The 15,920-nt window shown below is 41.9% G+C and overlaps 1 protein-coding gene across 3 annotated transcripts in view; it reads left to right on the top strand.

The window, feature by feature from the left end:
- Meis1 (Meis homeobox 1) overlaps positions 1-15,920 on the top strand; it is a 140,844-nt gene that overhangs the window by 24,643 nt on the left and 100,281 nt on the right. For all 3 annotated transcript variants that reach the window (XM_031342251.1, XM_031342249.1, XM_031342250.1), the window contains one exon: positions 7,987-8,098. In XM_031342251.1, the coding sequence (XP_031198111.1) occupies positions 7,987-8,098 (112 nt within the window). The remainder of the gene's footprint in view (positions 1-7,986; positions 8,099-15,920) is intronic.

A 15,920-nucleotide genomic window follows, 5' to 3' on the forward strand; every position in this document is an offset into this window, starting at 1 on the left:
CAACACAAAACAGAACAAAGCATGCTGCCAGCCTGAACCTCCTTTCGTTAGCTGAATTTTGTTTAATGAGTTCCAGGAATCTTTTTAAATGCCTATAAAGAATTATATATTTTTTTCTTAATTACCTATATTTTAAGTTGAGAAGATGTAGACTCAGAAGAACATCCCTCCCTCATCTCTACAAAGTGCAGGTGTCTAATAAATAGTGGCTCAGTGGACTTAGTGACTGACACTGAGTTTTGGCTCTAAAGCAGATGCAAATGGGGCCTGTAAGGACAGCAGTGGGAGTGCCAGTCTATCCAGCGCTAAATCTTCATACCTAGGAACATCTACCTCCACATCCCTCATTTCCCAGTTTCAAGTCCACACTGGTAAATAGGATCGTGTTTCTTACTGAAGTGACTCTCTTGGCTCCTCCTTCCTACCAGTTTCTCTGCATTTGGGTCTTTCTGGCCTTTTTCCTTGAATGGTATTTTTGGTTTCAGGGTTTGTCAAGAATCATATTGGCTGATACCATGTGCTTGTGAGGATCTAAGAAAGACACCTTGGAGGCAGAAAGTAGAGAGCTGGGGTTAATTAGCTCTGGCTTTCCTGGTGTGGTGGGGTGGTGCCATTTGGCAGCTCAGTCCTCTATGATAATGGCTATGTGATATGTGTGTGCAGGTGTGCATGGTGTGTATAGGCATGGGGATATGATGTCCACATGACCATCAAGTCTGTGCACATGAGTGTTACGTGGACCAGGATTCTCTGGATTGGGAAGTCTCAGTCTCTGCCCTTTGACAGAATTCAAAGGTGTCAGTTCTTCCAAGTCATTAGAGATTCTTTGTTACAGAGCCCTGGTGGTTTGAGAGCACATGTCTGTCCCCAGTGAGTACCTGCCGACAGGTGTAGATGACCTTTCCACTTTGAACCCGACTTGTTCCATTGACTTTCCATAGCAGTCAGAAGACCTCTTCTCTATCAAGATCACCAGACTCATTTCTCCACCATTTTTGAGAGAGACCAGAAGGGGAGAGTTGTCTATTGTTTTACAGTTAAAAAAGGGTTTAATTTTAGTTTAGAAAAGGGGATTTTAACATCATTCTGATACGAGTGATAAGCTGAGAGGAAACATCAAATTATTTTGAATACTATGAAGTGATTTATAACATTAGATATCAAATTAAATTTGATGGGATTGGAACAAGCAGACCACTGTGAAATAATGTTATTCTGAGGTGAAAAGAAGATCCGTTTGCATTCTCTGGGTACAGACCCACTGGGAAATAGCCCAGCTCAGTTTTTTTCTCTGTTGCTTGATATCATGAACAAAAGCAACATGGAGGAGGAAAGGGTTTATAAAGTTTACAGTTGCATGATATAGGGCATCATCCAAGGAAGCCAAGCCAGAAACTCAAGGAAGGAAACTGGAGGCAGGAACGGAAGCAGACACCATGGAAAAATACTGCTTGCTGGATGATTTGCTTTATGGCTTGCTCATTTTTGTTTCCTATAAACTCCAGGACCACCTCCTCAGGTGCTTTGACTGGGACCTCTCACATCCATCATTAATTAAGAAAATGCTCCACAGACTTGCTTAAAGGCAAATACAGTGGAAGCATTTTCTCATTGATGTTCCTCTTCCCAGATGACTCTCACTTGTGTTAGGTTGACAGGGGTGGGTGTGGGGTGGATGATACACCTGCGTGTGTAGATGTTTCTAACTTTCTTATTAGACCTGCAGTGCTGTTACTTAAGTATTTTCTGCATAGTTGCAACATGTATATGCTATATCTGCATGGGGCACAGGTTTAAAGTTTTTTTGTAAGTGATTTTTTTAAAATTTTCATACGTGCATGCCATCTGTCTTAGTCAGGGTTTCTATTCCTGCACAAACATCATGACCATGAAGCAAGTTGGGGAGGAAAGGGTTATTTGGCTTACTTCCACATTGCTGTTGATCACCAGAGGAAGTCAAAACTGGAACTCAAGCAGGTCAGGAAGCAGGAGCTGATGCAGAGGCCATGGAGGGATGTTCTTTACTGGCTTGCTTCTCCTGGCTTGCTCAGCCTGCTCTCTTATAGAATCCAAGACCTCCAGCCCAGGGCTGGCACCACGCACAAGGGGCAATTGAGAAAATGCCCCATAGCTGGATCTCATGGAGGCACTTCCCCAACTGAAACTCCCTTCTCTGTGATAACTCCAGCCTGAGTCAAGTTGACACACAAAACCAGCCAGTACACCATCATACTTATATTTACTCTCCATTCCATCCCTTGTCCTTCCTTACCCCTCCTCCTTGTACCTTTCTTCATTTCAATTATTCCGGGGAGGGACATTTTTTAAAATTCAGTTTTACAGATAAAGTCATTAAGGTAAGGAAAATTGTGAGTTGTCTAAAACTAAGTAGTTCACCAAGGTTTTATGATTTGTCTAATTCTGTATCCTCCCTCCCTTCCTTCCTTCTTCCCTTCCTTCCTTCCTTTCTCCCTTTCTTCCTCTCTCCCTTCCTTCCTTCTTACCTTCCTTCCTTTCTTCCTTCCTTCCTCCTTTCTTCCTTCCTTCCTCCCTTTCTTCCTTCCATCTTTCCTCCCTCCTTCCCTTTCTTCCTTCCTCCTTCCCTCTCCTCTTTTCTTCCTCCCTCCCTCCCTTCCTTCCTTTCTTCCTTCCTTCTTTCCATCTTTTTCTGTGCTGTAACTAGGTATTAATATATTTTTACAATAGATATAAGTATTTGTGACATATTTAGATTCTTCAAGTATCTGTGGCTGTCTTTTAACATAAACACAATATCAGGTATGATCAGGTAGAGATTAATCTATTCATTTGCTCAAAAATATATATGTGGGGCTGGAGAGATGGCTCAGAAGTTAAGTGTAGTGCTTTTGCAGAGGACCAGAATTTGGTTTTCAGAGTCCATGTTGTAGAGCCTGTAACTTCAGCTCCAGGGGATCAAATATCCATGGGCACCTGCACTCAAGTGCTCATACTCACAAAGAGAGAGACACAAACACACAGACAGACAGATGCAGAAGATACTTTAAAAACATTTATGTGTGTTATCATAAAAAACATTTCCTAGAATGGGAAACAAAAGATTAATAAGACATGTTCTGAAGTATTTATTGCAGAGAATTGTAGATTGGTACAGCAGACTACCACAAAGCAACAAGGTAGTAAATGTGACAGGTGAGATGAGTCTGTTTGAGTGCTCCAGAGAGAAGAGATTCATCCAGGGACAGCATAGATGTATCAGAGAAGGCTTAAAACCTAAGGAAAAAAACTAGTGTCTGGGTCTCATAGGGCAGGGCAGGCCATCGCAGACAGAAGAGGAAGGGATTAGGCTTGGAGTGGTCACATGTGGCAGGGTTTGCTAGAATATAAGCAACAAGGAGAAGAATGGCCCCCAGAGAGGCTCTGCAGGCTTCGTGAATCAGGCTAATGAACTCAGACTGTACTCCATAGGCAGTAGGGAGCAGTTCATTCCGCATCATTTCATGAGTACCATCACAGGGCTATGCTTGATACTCAACCTAATGGTGAGAAAAAAACAGTGCCATCCCTGCCTTCATGGGGCTCGAATTTAGTGAAATTCACTTCTTCCTAAGCTGGGGAGATTTGTGTGACAATTATTTAGTGGTAAAAGTGGATAAAGCATGATGAATCTCATAATTATGGAAAGGGGGGGAGGGGCACAGATGGTTATTGAGGTTTTATCATGGAGGATGGTATGATATGGATTAGGATGGAGAATAAAACAGAATAAACCAAGCTGCTGCACACTGGCAATGTTAGCACTCAGAAGGTGGAGGCAGGAGAATTGCTGTAAGCTTGAGGCCATCATGGTCTACACAATGAGCCCCAGGCCATCCAGTGAGACTGTCTTTAAATAAAGAAGCAAAATAATGAATAGGAGGCTTTGGAGAAAGGTTATAGCCTTGGACTTGTTGAGTGAAGCGGGCATCTTTGAACAGACGTGGTTGATCACACTGTTCATATAAGTCAGAAGAGCAGAGAAGAAACCCATAGATACAAGCCTAATCTATATCTGGGCTAATTCACTGTACACTAGTGAATGGAGTTGTCCAAGGAATATGTCCAAGGTAGAAAGAGGTCTCAAAATATCTCAAAGTCTAAGGCAGAGATGGAAAGAGCCAGTGCATTTTAATGTGCAGTCTGTTGAGATAGGGCTGGGGAAGTCAGAAATAGTAATTATAGCTAGTTCCCTCAGCTTTAGCTGTGGGTTGTTCCAAGCTCTTAAAAGAGCAGTTTGGGTAGAATGAGCTACTGTCCTTGTCCTGAAATAGCCTACAGTCAGGAGAGGTCATGCCTGCCCACTTCCAGATAGATGCCTGCACAACCCTCTTTCAATAGAAAGTATCAGAACTAAAACACTGGAAAGGAAACAAGCCAAATGAGTTCTTTCTTCATTCTTAAAAAGTGAAAGAAAAACAAAACAAAACAAAACAAAAACAACAAACAAACAAAAAACAGAAGCCTGTAAGCTGCCACAGCAAGGAAAGAAGATGAAAACTATTGCTTGCTTCAAATATTTTAAATTGCTGTCTTTGGAGGCCCTAGAACAAGAAACACAAATGGGGTTATCTTACATGCAATGTATAGTATTTACACATCAACCAAGAGGAGCTTCTGATAGAGGGCCGGTTTCAGCTGCCTCTTCCCACCTAAGACAGTCAAGCCCTGATTGGAGGATTCAACTGTGCCATCCCGCAGCTGGAGACTCAGTGAGTTCAGAAGTCTTCTCCTCTCTAGCTTTGTGTCTAGGCCTGTAAGTATCTCCCACTCTAATGATTCTTACACTTTTAGAGTCACATGCTCCATTGAGATTTGATGGACAGTTACAGACATCCCCCCACCCTGTAGGAAAAATATGCAAATAAGTATGTACATAAACATATGAATTAATAGAACAGATACCCTTCTGCCCCCGACATATTCCATAGGTGGTGATTGGACTTCAGGTTAGGGCCTTTGTCTTAATGGCTTTTTACAGATGACAATATAGCCATCACTCACTCTGAAATTATATACACTGAAGACAAGAAGCTTCTTTGAGAGTTAATTTAGGGCCATGACTAAGAATCGCTGTGCATCTAACTCAACGCACCGTTGATTTTATTCTGTCAGCCTTACTTCCCAAGTGGCCCCAAGCAACTCACAACTTCACAGATTTATATACTTAATCACATGCACATATTTTAATTTCAAAATGATGATGCTGTTTGGTGAGACCACATATAGTCAGAGACGTGTTATAACTGAAACTCCCTGGTAGATGGCTTTTGGGGGAGCTCTTTCTGATTAGGGCTTTTTTACATATTTATACTGGAAGAGTTCATGAGCTGATTCTGATACTTGGACTTTAATCTTGCTTAATGAACTGAAGTAAGCACAATTCTTGTTCTGTTTTGGTAACCCTGTGGATTTCTTCTGATGCTCAGTTTCATGTGACTACACCATTCTTGAAATGCTAATACAGGATGCTAATTCAAGGAAGGGCTACAAAAGTTAGACTTCATTGCAGGGAGCTGTGCTCAGTATTCACAAGCCTCCTAGAACAGGAAGGCTCTCAGAAGAATGATATTGGCTGGAAAATATGGGTGCCTTTTGGTGAACACAAATTTAAACGTATAGGTTGCACGAAATTTGGATAAACTGAGGTGGAATCCAACACTTCTTGCATGAATGCCTGTATAATGTGGCCATAGCTGTGAGAAAAGAGGAGCCCGCATCTAAGACCCAACACAATGAAAATGCAATGAATCGGAATGCCTCACAGATCATAGCGGAATCAGAATTTCCAGCAAGGAAAATCTTTTCATGGTGAATTAAGTGGTGGATGAAGAAAAACGGTAATGAAAAAGGTGGGCACAGACCACAAACACTGAGCTCAGGGCTCACTGCTGAAGATTTAAGAACCTTAGCTAAAGCTATGCAGAATAGAATGTGGAAAATTGAATTTACTAAACAATTAAGCATTGAATTAATCTACATCCTGCACAGTAGAGAAGTGGGGGAGGGAGTAGAGCCGAACTGAATAAATCAGCAGAGCTCATTAAAAGATAGTGAGTATATCAGGTCTGTTGTGGCAGAAAGGAGGGCAGTTTCCTGCCTGACATGGAATGATTCCCTGGTTCTAAGTCACCTTTTTGGAGTCCTGCTCTTAATCAGATTAACCACCGTGTTTCTGATGAGGTTAGGCTGCGGCTCTGTATTTTAGCTTGTTATTGCTAGCCTTTCTATTAATTACAAGTCAGATCACCAGTCAACAATAGTAGTGAGGGACAACATAAAGAAAATGAGAGTGCCCAGGAGACGTCACTCGCAGGATCTCATGCATCCTGAAACTCCCACGGGCTCCTGCAGCCTCCCACACGCCTTGCTGGTCTTTTGTTCAATTACAGTTAATGCAATAGTTTGCCATTTTCTCCTTCTAATTATATTTTCAAGTGGGATTTGTAGCACACAGAAAAACATCCTTTTACATGTCGAGGCACCGGGGTTTTGTGCCTGGCATTGTCTGTCCCCTGGGTGCTGTACCATTCTCTCTGCAGAGCTCTGAATAAACAAGTCCCCCTTTTAGAGCTGCAGTTGTACAAACTGAAAATTTATGCATTAACTGTTTGCATTCTGAGCATGTGTTCCAGATTGCATCTTACAGCATTCTTCTGGGATGCTTTAAAATGTGTGTCTCCAAAAAAACCACGCTTTTCCTTTCACAGTTCGCATGTCTCTCAATCACTGAATCCACACATCAATTAGCACTGTTTTTGAGGATATGTACAATGGGTGACTTAAAAACACAAGTGATGTACTCTGTGGCTTGGTTCCATTTGGGGGGTGGCACCAGTCCTCAGGCCTTCAAGGGTGGGGTGAGGTGTCCATTGGAGGGACACTAGGTCTCTCTTGGGGTTCCAGTGCAGCAGGCCCTGTGGACAGGGTCTTCGTTTTCTTGGCCTTGGGTGTCTGAATTGTTTGCTCTTCTCAGCTCTTCTCATTGTCTCTGGGATGGGTAAATGCTTTTCAAGAAATAAACAAAGGACAGTGATTCTGCTAGGCATATTCCACTTATGGAAGGGTCAATAAACTTTACTACAACAGAGTCATGAGCCATGACTGTCTATGACTGAAATGCTGTAGACATATTTGACACATAAGATCATCTTGCTTTTCCACTAGTAATCTTGAAGACAAACATCACTTCCCAGCCAAGAGCCAGCTTTCTATCCTCCATCACTCCTACTGCAGGGGATGACCAGTGACTCATGAGGCTGGTTTTGAAAGCAAGTACTAAAAGCTCATTCAAGTCTTTTCTGGTGATAAAGAGTGATTTGGAAGAAGTCTCACCATGATTGTTTTCCCTAAGAAGTGAATTTACAGCCAGTCTGAATGTTACTTTCAAATGCACCCAGTGATAAGAAGCAACATCTGTTTTCTGTTCAATAGTACAAGAAGGCTCGGCATGGGGCTGAGTGTACTCAGTCCATGTGAACCTATTGTTAGCTTTTCCTTTTTGTCTCTGTGCCTGGTCCATTTGTGGTGTACCATCAGGCAAACAGCTGACACACTAGCTATTATGGACCAGGTCAGATTGTGAGATCTTGAAAGCCCTGACAGGTTTGTCTCCTAGAATGAAGCAGAGGCTTCTGGGAACACAGTGTTAGAGACCAGTACTCCCACTTGTCATTTTTAGTGTAGTAGAGAGCTAAGATATAGTTAGACTCAAGGATTAGCAATGCCCCCTTTGTCTGAAGTAGTTTCCTTGTTAATAAAGCATGCAATTACTTATGGACTGACTATTATAATCTGGGAGCTGAAACTGGCAGTTTTTCATACCTATGCAGCCCTGAGCTAGGACCAGTTTTGAAGATTGGGAATGGTGGCATGATGTCCCTGTAGACCTCCCTAGTTTGTCCTTGTCTGATGAGATCACACCCTGTCTACAGATGGCTTTTACTCAGTTGTCTCGTTTGTGCCCCACAGCCCTCTTGGAATAGAGACCATGATGACACGGCATCCACTCGTTCAGGAGGAACCCCGGGCCCTTCCAGCGGTGGCCACACTTCACACAGTGGGGATAACAGCAGTGAGCAAGGTAGGAGAGGTGTTCTCATTCTCCCTTGCTTCTTGCTTTGTGGTCAAGGGTACAGAAAGTCAGTTATTATTCATAGAGCTTCTCTGACAGCATAAATACTGTGAGAGTCTGTTCATCTTGTTCAGTCTCTGGCCTGATTCTTCAGGGCCATTCCAGTTGCCTATCACCTGGTCACCTTCATGAATCAACTGAGGCAAGATTAGAGAAATAAAGGAGGAATTCAGATGTGCACAGATAGCATGGTCCTAGGAACTTGGTGTGGCATCCTTGGGCCTTCTCAAGGGATCAGGAAGAAACCTCCAACAAGAGTCCAAATAAACACTGTCTAAAGATTTTTAGAAAGTCTAAATAAACAACATCTTAAGATTCTAGAAAGAGCTGGCCACCTAATTCAGTGGTGCATGCATGTGGCCCTCAGTTTGATCCCAGCATTACCAAAAGTAGAGTATGTGTGTGTTGGGGGTAATTCTTAGAAAGCAATTTGGCAACCTATGGTAGGTTTCCCTCTGCACTGAGGCCACTTTTTTCTGGTTTTATTTATTTGACTCTCCTTGAGGTTTAGCTTCATTGCAAAGCCAGCTTAGATACAGGAGGGGATCCACTTACTTTGTGTCGCTCTTTGGATGCATACTTTTGTCTACATTGTGTGGGGGGGTGTTGATTGGCATGCACGTTTTGTGATAACTAGTAAGAAATAAAGCTTAAACATCATAGTAGTCTTCAGCAACAAGGAGACTCAATATCTAAATGTTTTGGAGGAGGCCCAGGCCCTTAAGGATTTTGTGTGCAATTAATGAAATTAAAGGCGAGAAGTTTGCATCTGACTATGAAAGACTGAAGGTGCCCCTGAGTCCACAGTAGGTGCAACTTTAAAATTTGATTTTGTGATCATTTTTTTACTGGGGTTATTCAGTTGGTCTTGTAACTGTTTTTTTTTTTTAAGGTATATGTGTTTCCCCCGCCCCAGAAATAACTTCTGCAAATTTAACATTAGAGACATTTTATTGTTCAAAAACAGTTTTTGCTGACTTCATCAGAAGTAGAAGCCTAGTAAAAATGGAGCCTGGAATAGTAAGCCAGCCCAGAGCTGAGGTAGAAGCAGGTAACCTCTGACCTCTGACTTTTACTGGAAAATGATATGCAGCATAAATCCAAGAGGCCTTTCTTTTTCTCTTCCAAGTGTGCCTGTATGTGTTATAGCATCACCTGTTCAGAGCGAGGGTAGTGTCAGCACTTTCTATCTGAACAATTCCACTTTACATTCTGGGTTCTCAAAAAGGTGTAAATGCAATCTAAATTCTTTTTCCTACAGCCCAGAGCTGCTACAGGGGTCACAGCCTAGTGTTTTGTTTGTTTCATTTTTGCTTTCATTTCTTGCTTTTAAAAAACATGTATCATCTAAGGATCAGTGGGTCATTTACCAGAGACATAAAAGCTTACTGACTGAGGAAGTGTGCTAGAATTTAGGACTGGAATGCACAAGTTTTCCCAAACACAATCAGGAATTTTGAAAGGACAAAGATCCAGTGCTATCCCCTGCCCGCTCTACCCCCTCTGCCCATAGCTGGGACCAGAAATTAGGAGTTTGCATGTTTCTTACATTGGACCAGTGATGGATGTCCCAAAGCCCAGAGAGTGGCAAGCACTTATCTCCAGGAGCCGCAAGCCCTGCATGTGACTGGCTTTCCATTCCTGCTGTTTCATTTTACGTACCTCCTTCGGATGATCTTGACTGAATCACTTGAAAGCAACCCTGGGCTTGGAGACATGGCTCAAGTGTTTCAGAGCACGGATGCCCTGGCAGAAGACCTGGGTTCCATTCCCAGCATCCATATTAAACTTCTCATAACCTCCTGGATCTCTGGGTCCAGGGAACCTGACACCCTTTTCTGGCTTCCTTGAGGACTCAACACATACAGATGAGCTGGCACATACCCAAACATGTAAATAAAAGTAAATTTTAAAATTTCAAAAAACTACTAACATCAACCCTGGTGCCAGACAAAGCAGAGGACGTCAATATAAGGTAGATAAGGTTCAGGATGCGGAGGTTCCTGTGCAGGAAACCCATGCCAAAAGTTTCCTGCATGTAAGACTCTTCTCATCCCACCCTCTTCCCTCATCCGTAGACAAAAGCTCCAAAGCTGGTTACCCCCACCGAGAGCACACGTAGTTTTCTGTGCTGAACCCTGCCTCTCACTCAACTTGTAGCAGCAGGAAGAGGAGGTAGACCTTTAGTTTTCCGTCATTTCCCGGTGGCTTTTCTTTGGCACCATGAGGTTATTCCTGCTGAATGCAGAATGATGCCTGAAATTGTTGCTAACACAACTTGTGTGCGGGCATTTCCATGCTAACCAGGACCCTCCTAAACCTGTTTTCTTATCCCTGAGACCTGTGGAGCTGAGCTTTTGTGCAGCATCCGGATTAACTGTGCACAGTGGCATCTGCATGCTTTTCCTTTCTGCCTCTTCTGGCAGGCACAGGAGTGAGAGCAGTGCCAGCGTCTGGCTCATCGTACATGTCCTAAATAGTTATTTACACAGTTTGAGTCCATTTTAGTCAACTGGATAAATAACAGCCCTCTTAAAAAGATTTATAAATCCATAAATATGCCCTCATCCATACCCAAATAGAAATAACTAAATCTGTCAAGAACATTCCCAAAGAGGTGTTTCGTTCACAGGCAGGAACAGGGCACATTTCAAAACTTTCTTCACTACATTATTCAAATTGAACTTATTGTTAATTTTTTTCATCAGTTCATTAGGGTAGCCATGAAACAAAATACATAAATGGGTAGATAGACTCTCAGATGGGCGACAGACATATAAAAAGTCCCGTAAGCATTGGCTGTCTGTTAAATAGTCTGTCTTCTGCACAGTATGGTACTAAACACCTATGTACATTTGATATGAGTCCTGTATTTTTCGAACCTGCAAGAAAGTAAGTCATCTAGAAAAATCTTAACTTCCTGATACATTCAGGAAGTACAATAACTTTCTTAGAGCTCTGGCAATTTTGGCAATTTTCTAACACTTGATCTTTTTCACATTAATAACTTATAATCAATGAAATAATTTCAAGATGAATTTTGCATAAGGATAAATAAATAGAAGTGTAGGCATTCAAAAGAAATTATGGATAAAGTCTATAATTATGAAGATACCAAATATGTTTTGATTCAGGGACTCAATGATAATTCATGATTTGCACAAGTCCATGTTAGACTTTTGTTGCTGTGTCAAATCATCTTGAAACAATGCCTTAAAGAATTTATTTTATTTTGGCTCACTTCTTCTAGGGTGGAAACCTTGACAAAAGTCTGCTCACTTGCACCTCCCTTGTATCTGAGCATGTGTGGGTGTGATGAAGCTAAACATGGTGGGGCATGAGGGGTAGCAGTGTGTCACTTGATGGTAGACAGGAGGCAGAAAGACAGGACAGAATAAGGTATAGGACATAGCCCTGTGACCAACTTCCTTCACAAAGCCACATCTCCAAATCATCCATCCAACTGTGGATCTGTCAATGGATCACTCCATTGATGAGGTTTAAGTCTTCGTGTCCATTTACTTTTCCAGTGCCCATCAGCGGACAGCCAAACATTTAACACATGAACCTTTTGAGGGGACACTTCCTATTTAAACCATGACTATTGAAATTATTTATCATGACAACTCTTCCTATATCCACTGCTTTCATTTAACATTAACACTCATGACCCATTTCTGGAAATTGATTCCAATGGTGAAGCCCCTTAAAACTTGTTTTTAGAAGGGAGGGCTTCATGTCTGTTGTTTGGCTGGGGGTTCTGTTGTTGTTGCTATGACATTGATTTTTTTTTTTTGACTGTTCTGTAACTTCCTTGAAAGAATTTCCAAAGACATTAGAGTGAATTCTGTTTTATCCCCTTGGCTCTTTGCTAGCTTCCCATTTTGCAGGAGAAACAGGAAGTGGAGGAGATATACAAGAAGGTCACAGTCAAAGTCAACCCTGAGACCTTCTACTTTGGGCTGCGCAAGTGCATTAGAACGGGGTGTCCTCAGCACTCCTGTGTGGTGTGCTTGTAGATGGTACACACTGGCGGGTGTCCATTTTCATGTCTCTTGTATCTTTCATTGCATGGTTGTCCTGCTGAATAAAGCACAGCCCTATTGTAGGAAGTAGTTTGGAGCAGAATGCCTAGCCAACCTAGTGTTTCTTCCTACTAGATCCAAACTCCTTGCTGCAGCCATTCTGCCTCACAAGCAGCTTTAGTAATGATTGGCAGAATTATGAGTTTGGACATGTCTCCAAAGTCAAGAGTGCTGCCTAGCCGATGATAGAAATAATAGCACAGGATACAAGGGGTTTTGGTTAGGTAGGCGGGTCTTTCCATTCCTTCATCATGTGGATTAGGTCATGGGGGAACAGAGAAACTAAGAGGTCACGTAAAGGTCATATATTGGTTGGTATGTGAATGGAGGCTCAACGCTGTTGGTGTGGCCTCCGAACCTAAGTTCCTGCCATGTATTATTCCATACAGTATCTTCATGTGCCTTGTGATTAGGAAAGTAGGCTGTTTGTCAGACCTTCTCCTGTGCCTGTACTGGTCAGGTGCTGAGCTCTGGAATGGGTGGAGTTGGTGAGCTGGAGAGTGAGGAGCTAGCTTTGTATTCTAAGAGGAGCAATGACTGTGGAGTTCCAGAGGGAGCACTGTGATTGATATGATTCATTTGTATTCTGTATTAAGAGCCTGTACTGCTTCCCACCTTCAAAGACTTCCTGAATCCAGAGCAAGAGCATAGAAGACAAGGCAGAATATTTCTCATTTAAAGCTCATCAGATTTCCCTGTGTGTGTGTGTGTGTGTGTGTGTGTGTGTGTGTGTCTAAAGAAAAAGTACTTTTTGACACTGGAATTTGTTGAGAAACATTTCAACCTGAAAGGAGTTCAATGATTACTGGAGACTCTAAAACCTACTTGTGAAGGGCTGGAGAGATGGCTCAGCGGTTATGAACACTGGCTGGTCTTCCTGAGGACCCAGGTTCAATTCCCAGCACCCACATGGCAGCTCACTCCTGTTCAGTGGGACATGTAGTCAGTCAAATCACCAACGTACATAAAATAAAAATAAATAAAATGAAAAAAAAAAACTTTCTTTGGGAGCAGGGCTCCAATCAACAACCGGGCCACTGAAAAACACAAAGGCTGAAAACAGCTTGTCTCTGTAAAGAGGACGTAACTAACAAGCAGTGCTGTTTCTGTATCTTACAGTGTCAATAGCTGTGATGCCTCCCACTGCCCTCATCCCCTCCACCCAGCTTTTGTATGAGTCCAGGCAACAGAGGCAGAGGGCAGGTCTCTGTATTAGCGCAGGGAATTTCTAGGCATTTGTTCAGAGTAGTGAGGCCAGCAGGCAGAGTTGTGGGAGAGGGGGTGGGAGACAGAGAGGGAGGCGGGGAAGGGCCACATTGTGTTCCAGATGACTGAGCAAGGATTTATATACCAGCTCGCCTTTTTACATGAAGAAGAGAAGTAATAACAGCTCAAACCCACGCATTTGAAACAGTCAGCTGTCCGGCGAATAAAGGGATAGGTGAGAAGGAGCTCTCTGATTGGATGTCTTAATGAGCACATTTCGCACAGAGTTGGGGCTGCACTTCCCCCTGACCTTTGCCCTTTATTGACCAAACTGACACTTCATTTTTCACATACTTCCAATTATGGCTTGGCTTAAGTGTTACCCTCCCTTCTTCATTTCTTTCCTATGGACAACTTGAGAGTGGTTGAGGCCACAGAAGATATTTTAATTTGAAAAAGTGCCGTAGCAACTCAGATTTAGGTTGTAATCTGAAACTGTTCTCTGTTTGCAGTCTTTCAGATGAAAATATTAAGTTAGTATGGCTTGTTTAGAAACAGCTATCTTTAAAAAAATTCAATTGATTTTAAAAATGAAATATTCTTAACTTAGAAAACGAAGAAACACTTAATAATTCTTTCTTTCTTCCTTCTTTCCTTCCTTTCTTGCTTCCCTTCTTTCTTTCTTCCTTTATTTCTCCCTTCCCTCTATCCTTCCTTCCTCTGTCTTTTCTTCCTTCCTTTCTCTCTTTCCTTCTTCCTTTCTTTGCTTCATTAGTCTGTTAGGGAAATGACTGACTGATCATATTTGTTCTCACTTGCTCCTTAAGTATTGCTTCTCTCCTGGGTCTCCTTGTATGTCAATGGCTCTCTGACTCTCTGATGTAGTTTAATTAAAACACTTTTGAGAAAAGTACAAAGTAAAACATAATTGTGCCCACAGACTCTGACCCCCAACTTGTGACCACTCTGTTACTTTGTCTATACTTGCTACTCCAGTGCAGATTAAGTCCAGGCCTTTACGTGTAGTGACAGACAGGATAGGAAATTTCTGGTGGGAAAAGTCAGGTATAAAAAAAAAAGAGGAAGTTATTATTCTCTACAAATACCCGTTATCAGAGAGACCATGTTATTAACTTTTCAGACAGGATAGATTAGCTGTGTGGAGAGTTGTTTTCCCAAGAACCCCTGGTGGTGCTTTCTTTTTCTTTTGCTGACCCAGCTATGTGACTGATCCTTCTCTTTGCTCTGTTTGCTTGATTTATACATCACAAAAGCAGAGTACCTTAAAGAAACATTTCTTCACCATCTGAAGCAGTAACTTATATGGCATGAACTTGTCTGTAAGCATTTTCACTAGAAGGACATCTCCTGCCTATTAGAAAATGTCTCTGGTAAACTGGAGGTCATTGTTTTTCATCTTAAACAACCAAAAAATGCACTTGGAATATGGACAGACCAACAGAGTTCTCTTTAACAGATCTCCGTCTCAAAAGTGAATGGAATGTTACCTACTTTATTATGTAGCCCTCTGGCATATCCATGGCGTATTTTTTACTATAATATGGTAATAAAAGAATATGTGAAAGACAGACAAAGGTTCTGTCTTTCTCTGTAAGGTGACCTCTGTTACCAAGTAACTGCTTTACTTATGAGCTTATTAAAAACTCAAAAAAAATGAGCTTTTCATACTTCACAGGCATTGATGTGAAAATGAGCTGTCCTGTGAGTAGTTTTCTTGATCATTTTTAGAACAATTGATTAGCCAAAGAGCTCCTGTCATTAGTTGACATTGACTGATAGCAATTTGTCCCGAGCTCTGAAGGTCAGTTAGATCGCTGAAGTTTCAGCTTGCCTTTGATTGACCTCTACTGCTTCCATTCCCCTGTGATTGGGCTTGAATGGGTCTGACCCTCGACTGGCCAAGACAGGACATTAGTCAACAGGGCCATTTCTTAGCTTCTTGTTGATTGTTCATTTTTATTTATGTGTGAACTCAGTCTGTATTTCTTACCAGGTTCTATATCTGAATTTTTGCAATGTAGAAGAGATACTATTAATTAAATGTGTCTTTCGAGACACTGTTCTATTTTACTTCTGGTTTGGATTGAATAGGGTGCTTAGTATGTGACATCACAGGACTTGCTGCTGACAGTGGCCTGTGTTATAAGAGTAGACAGTTACTGCTGCAAGTTGCACATTGGTGTTGTGTTGCTGTTGCTTTTAAGGGGCAAGGGTCGTAGCATGGCTTACAAACTCTAGTATCATACACAAACTCTGTGAATTTTCTGGTTACTTTGTCTTCTGAGAATCGTGCACTATTTTTCAATAAGGTAAAACAGAATGGTAAAGGATCACTAATATTCTCTTAGATCAATGTATCCTCTAGCTTTGTAACCAGCTTTGTAACCTCCTTTTAAAAGAGGAATCTACTGCTTTGTTTTTCTCTTCTGTAAATTAAAGAGTACTTCTTGCTTAGAAAA

The sequence above is a fragment of the Mastomys coucha genome, unplaced genomic scaffold, assembly GCF_008632895.1.
Source record: "Mastomys coucha isolate ucsf_1 unplaced genomic scaffold, UCSF_Mcou_1 pScaffold22, whole genome shotgun sequence".
Lineage (NCBI taxonomy): Eukaryota > Metazoa > Chordata > Mammalia > Rodentia > Muridae > Mastomys > Mastomys coucha.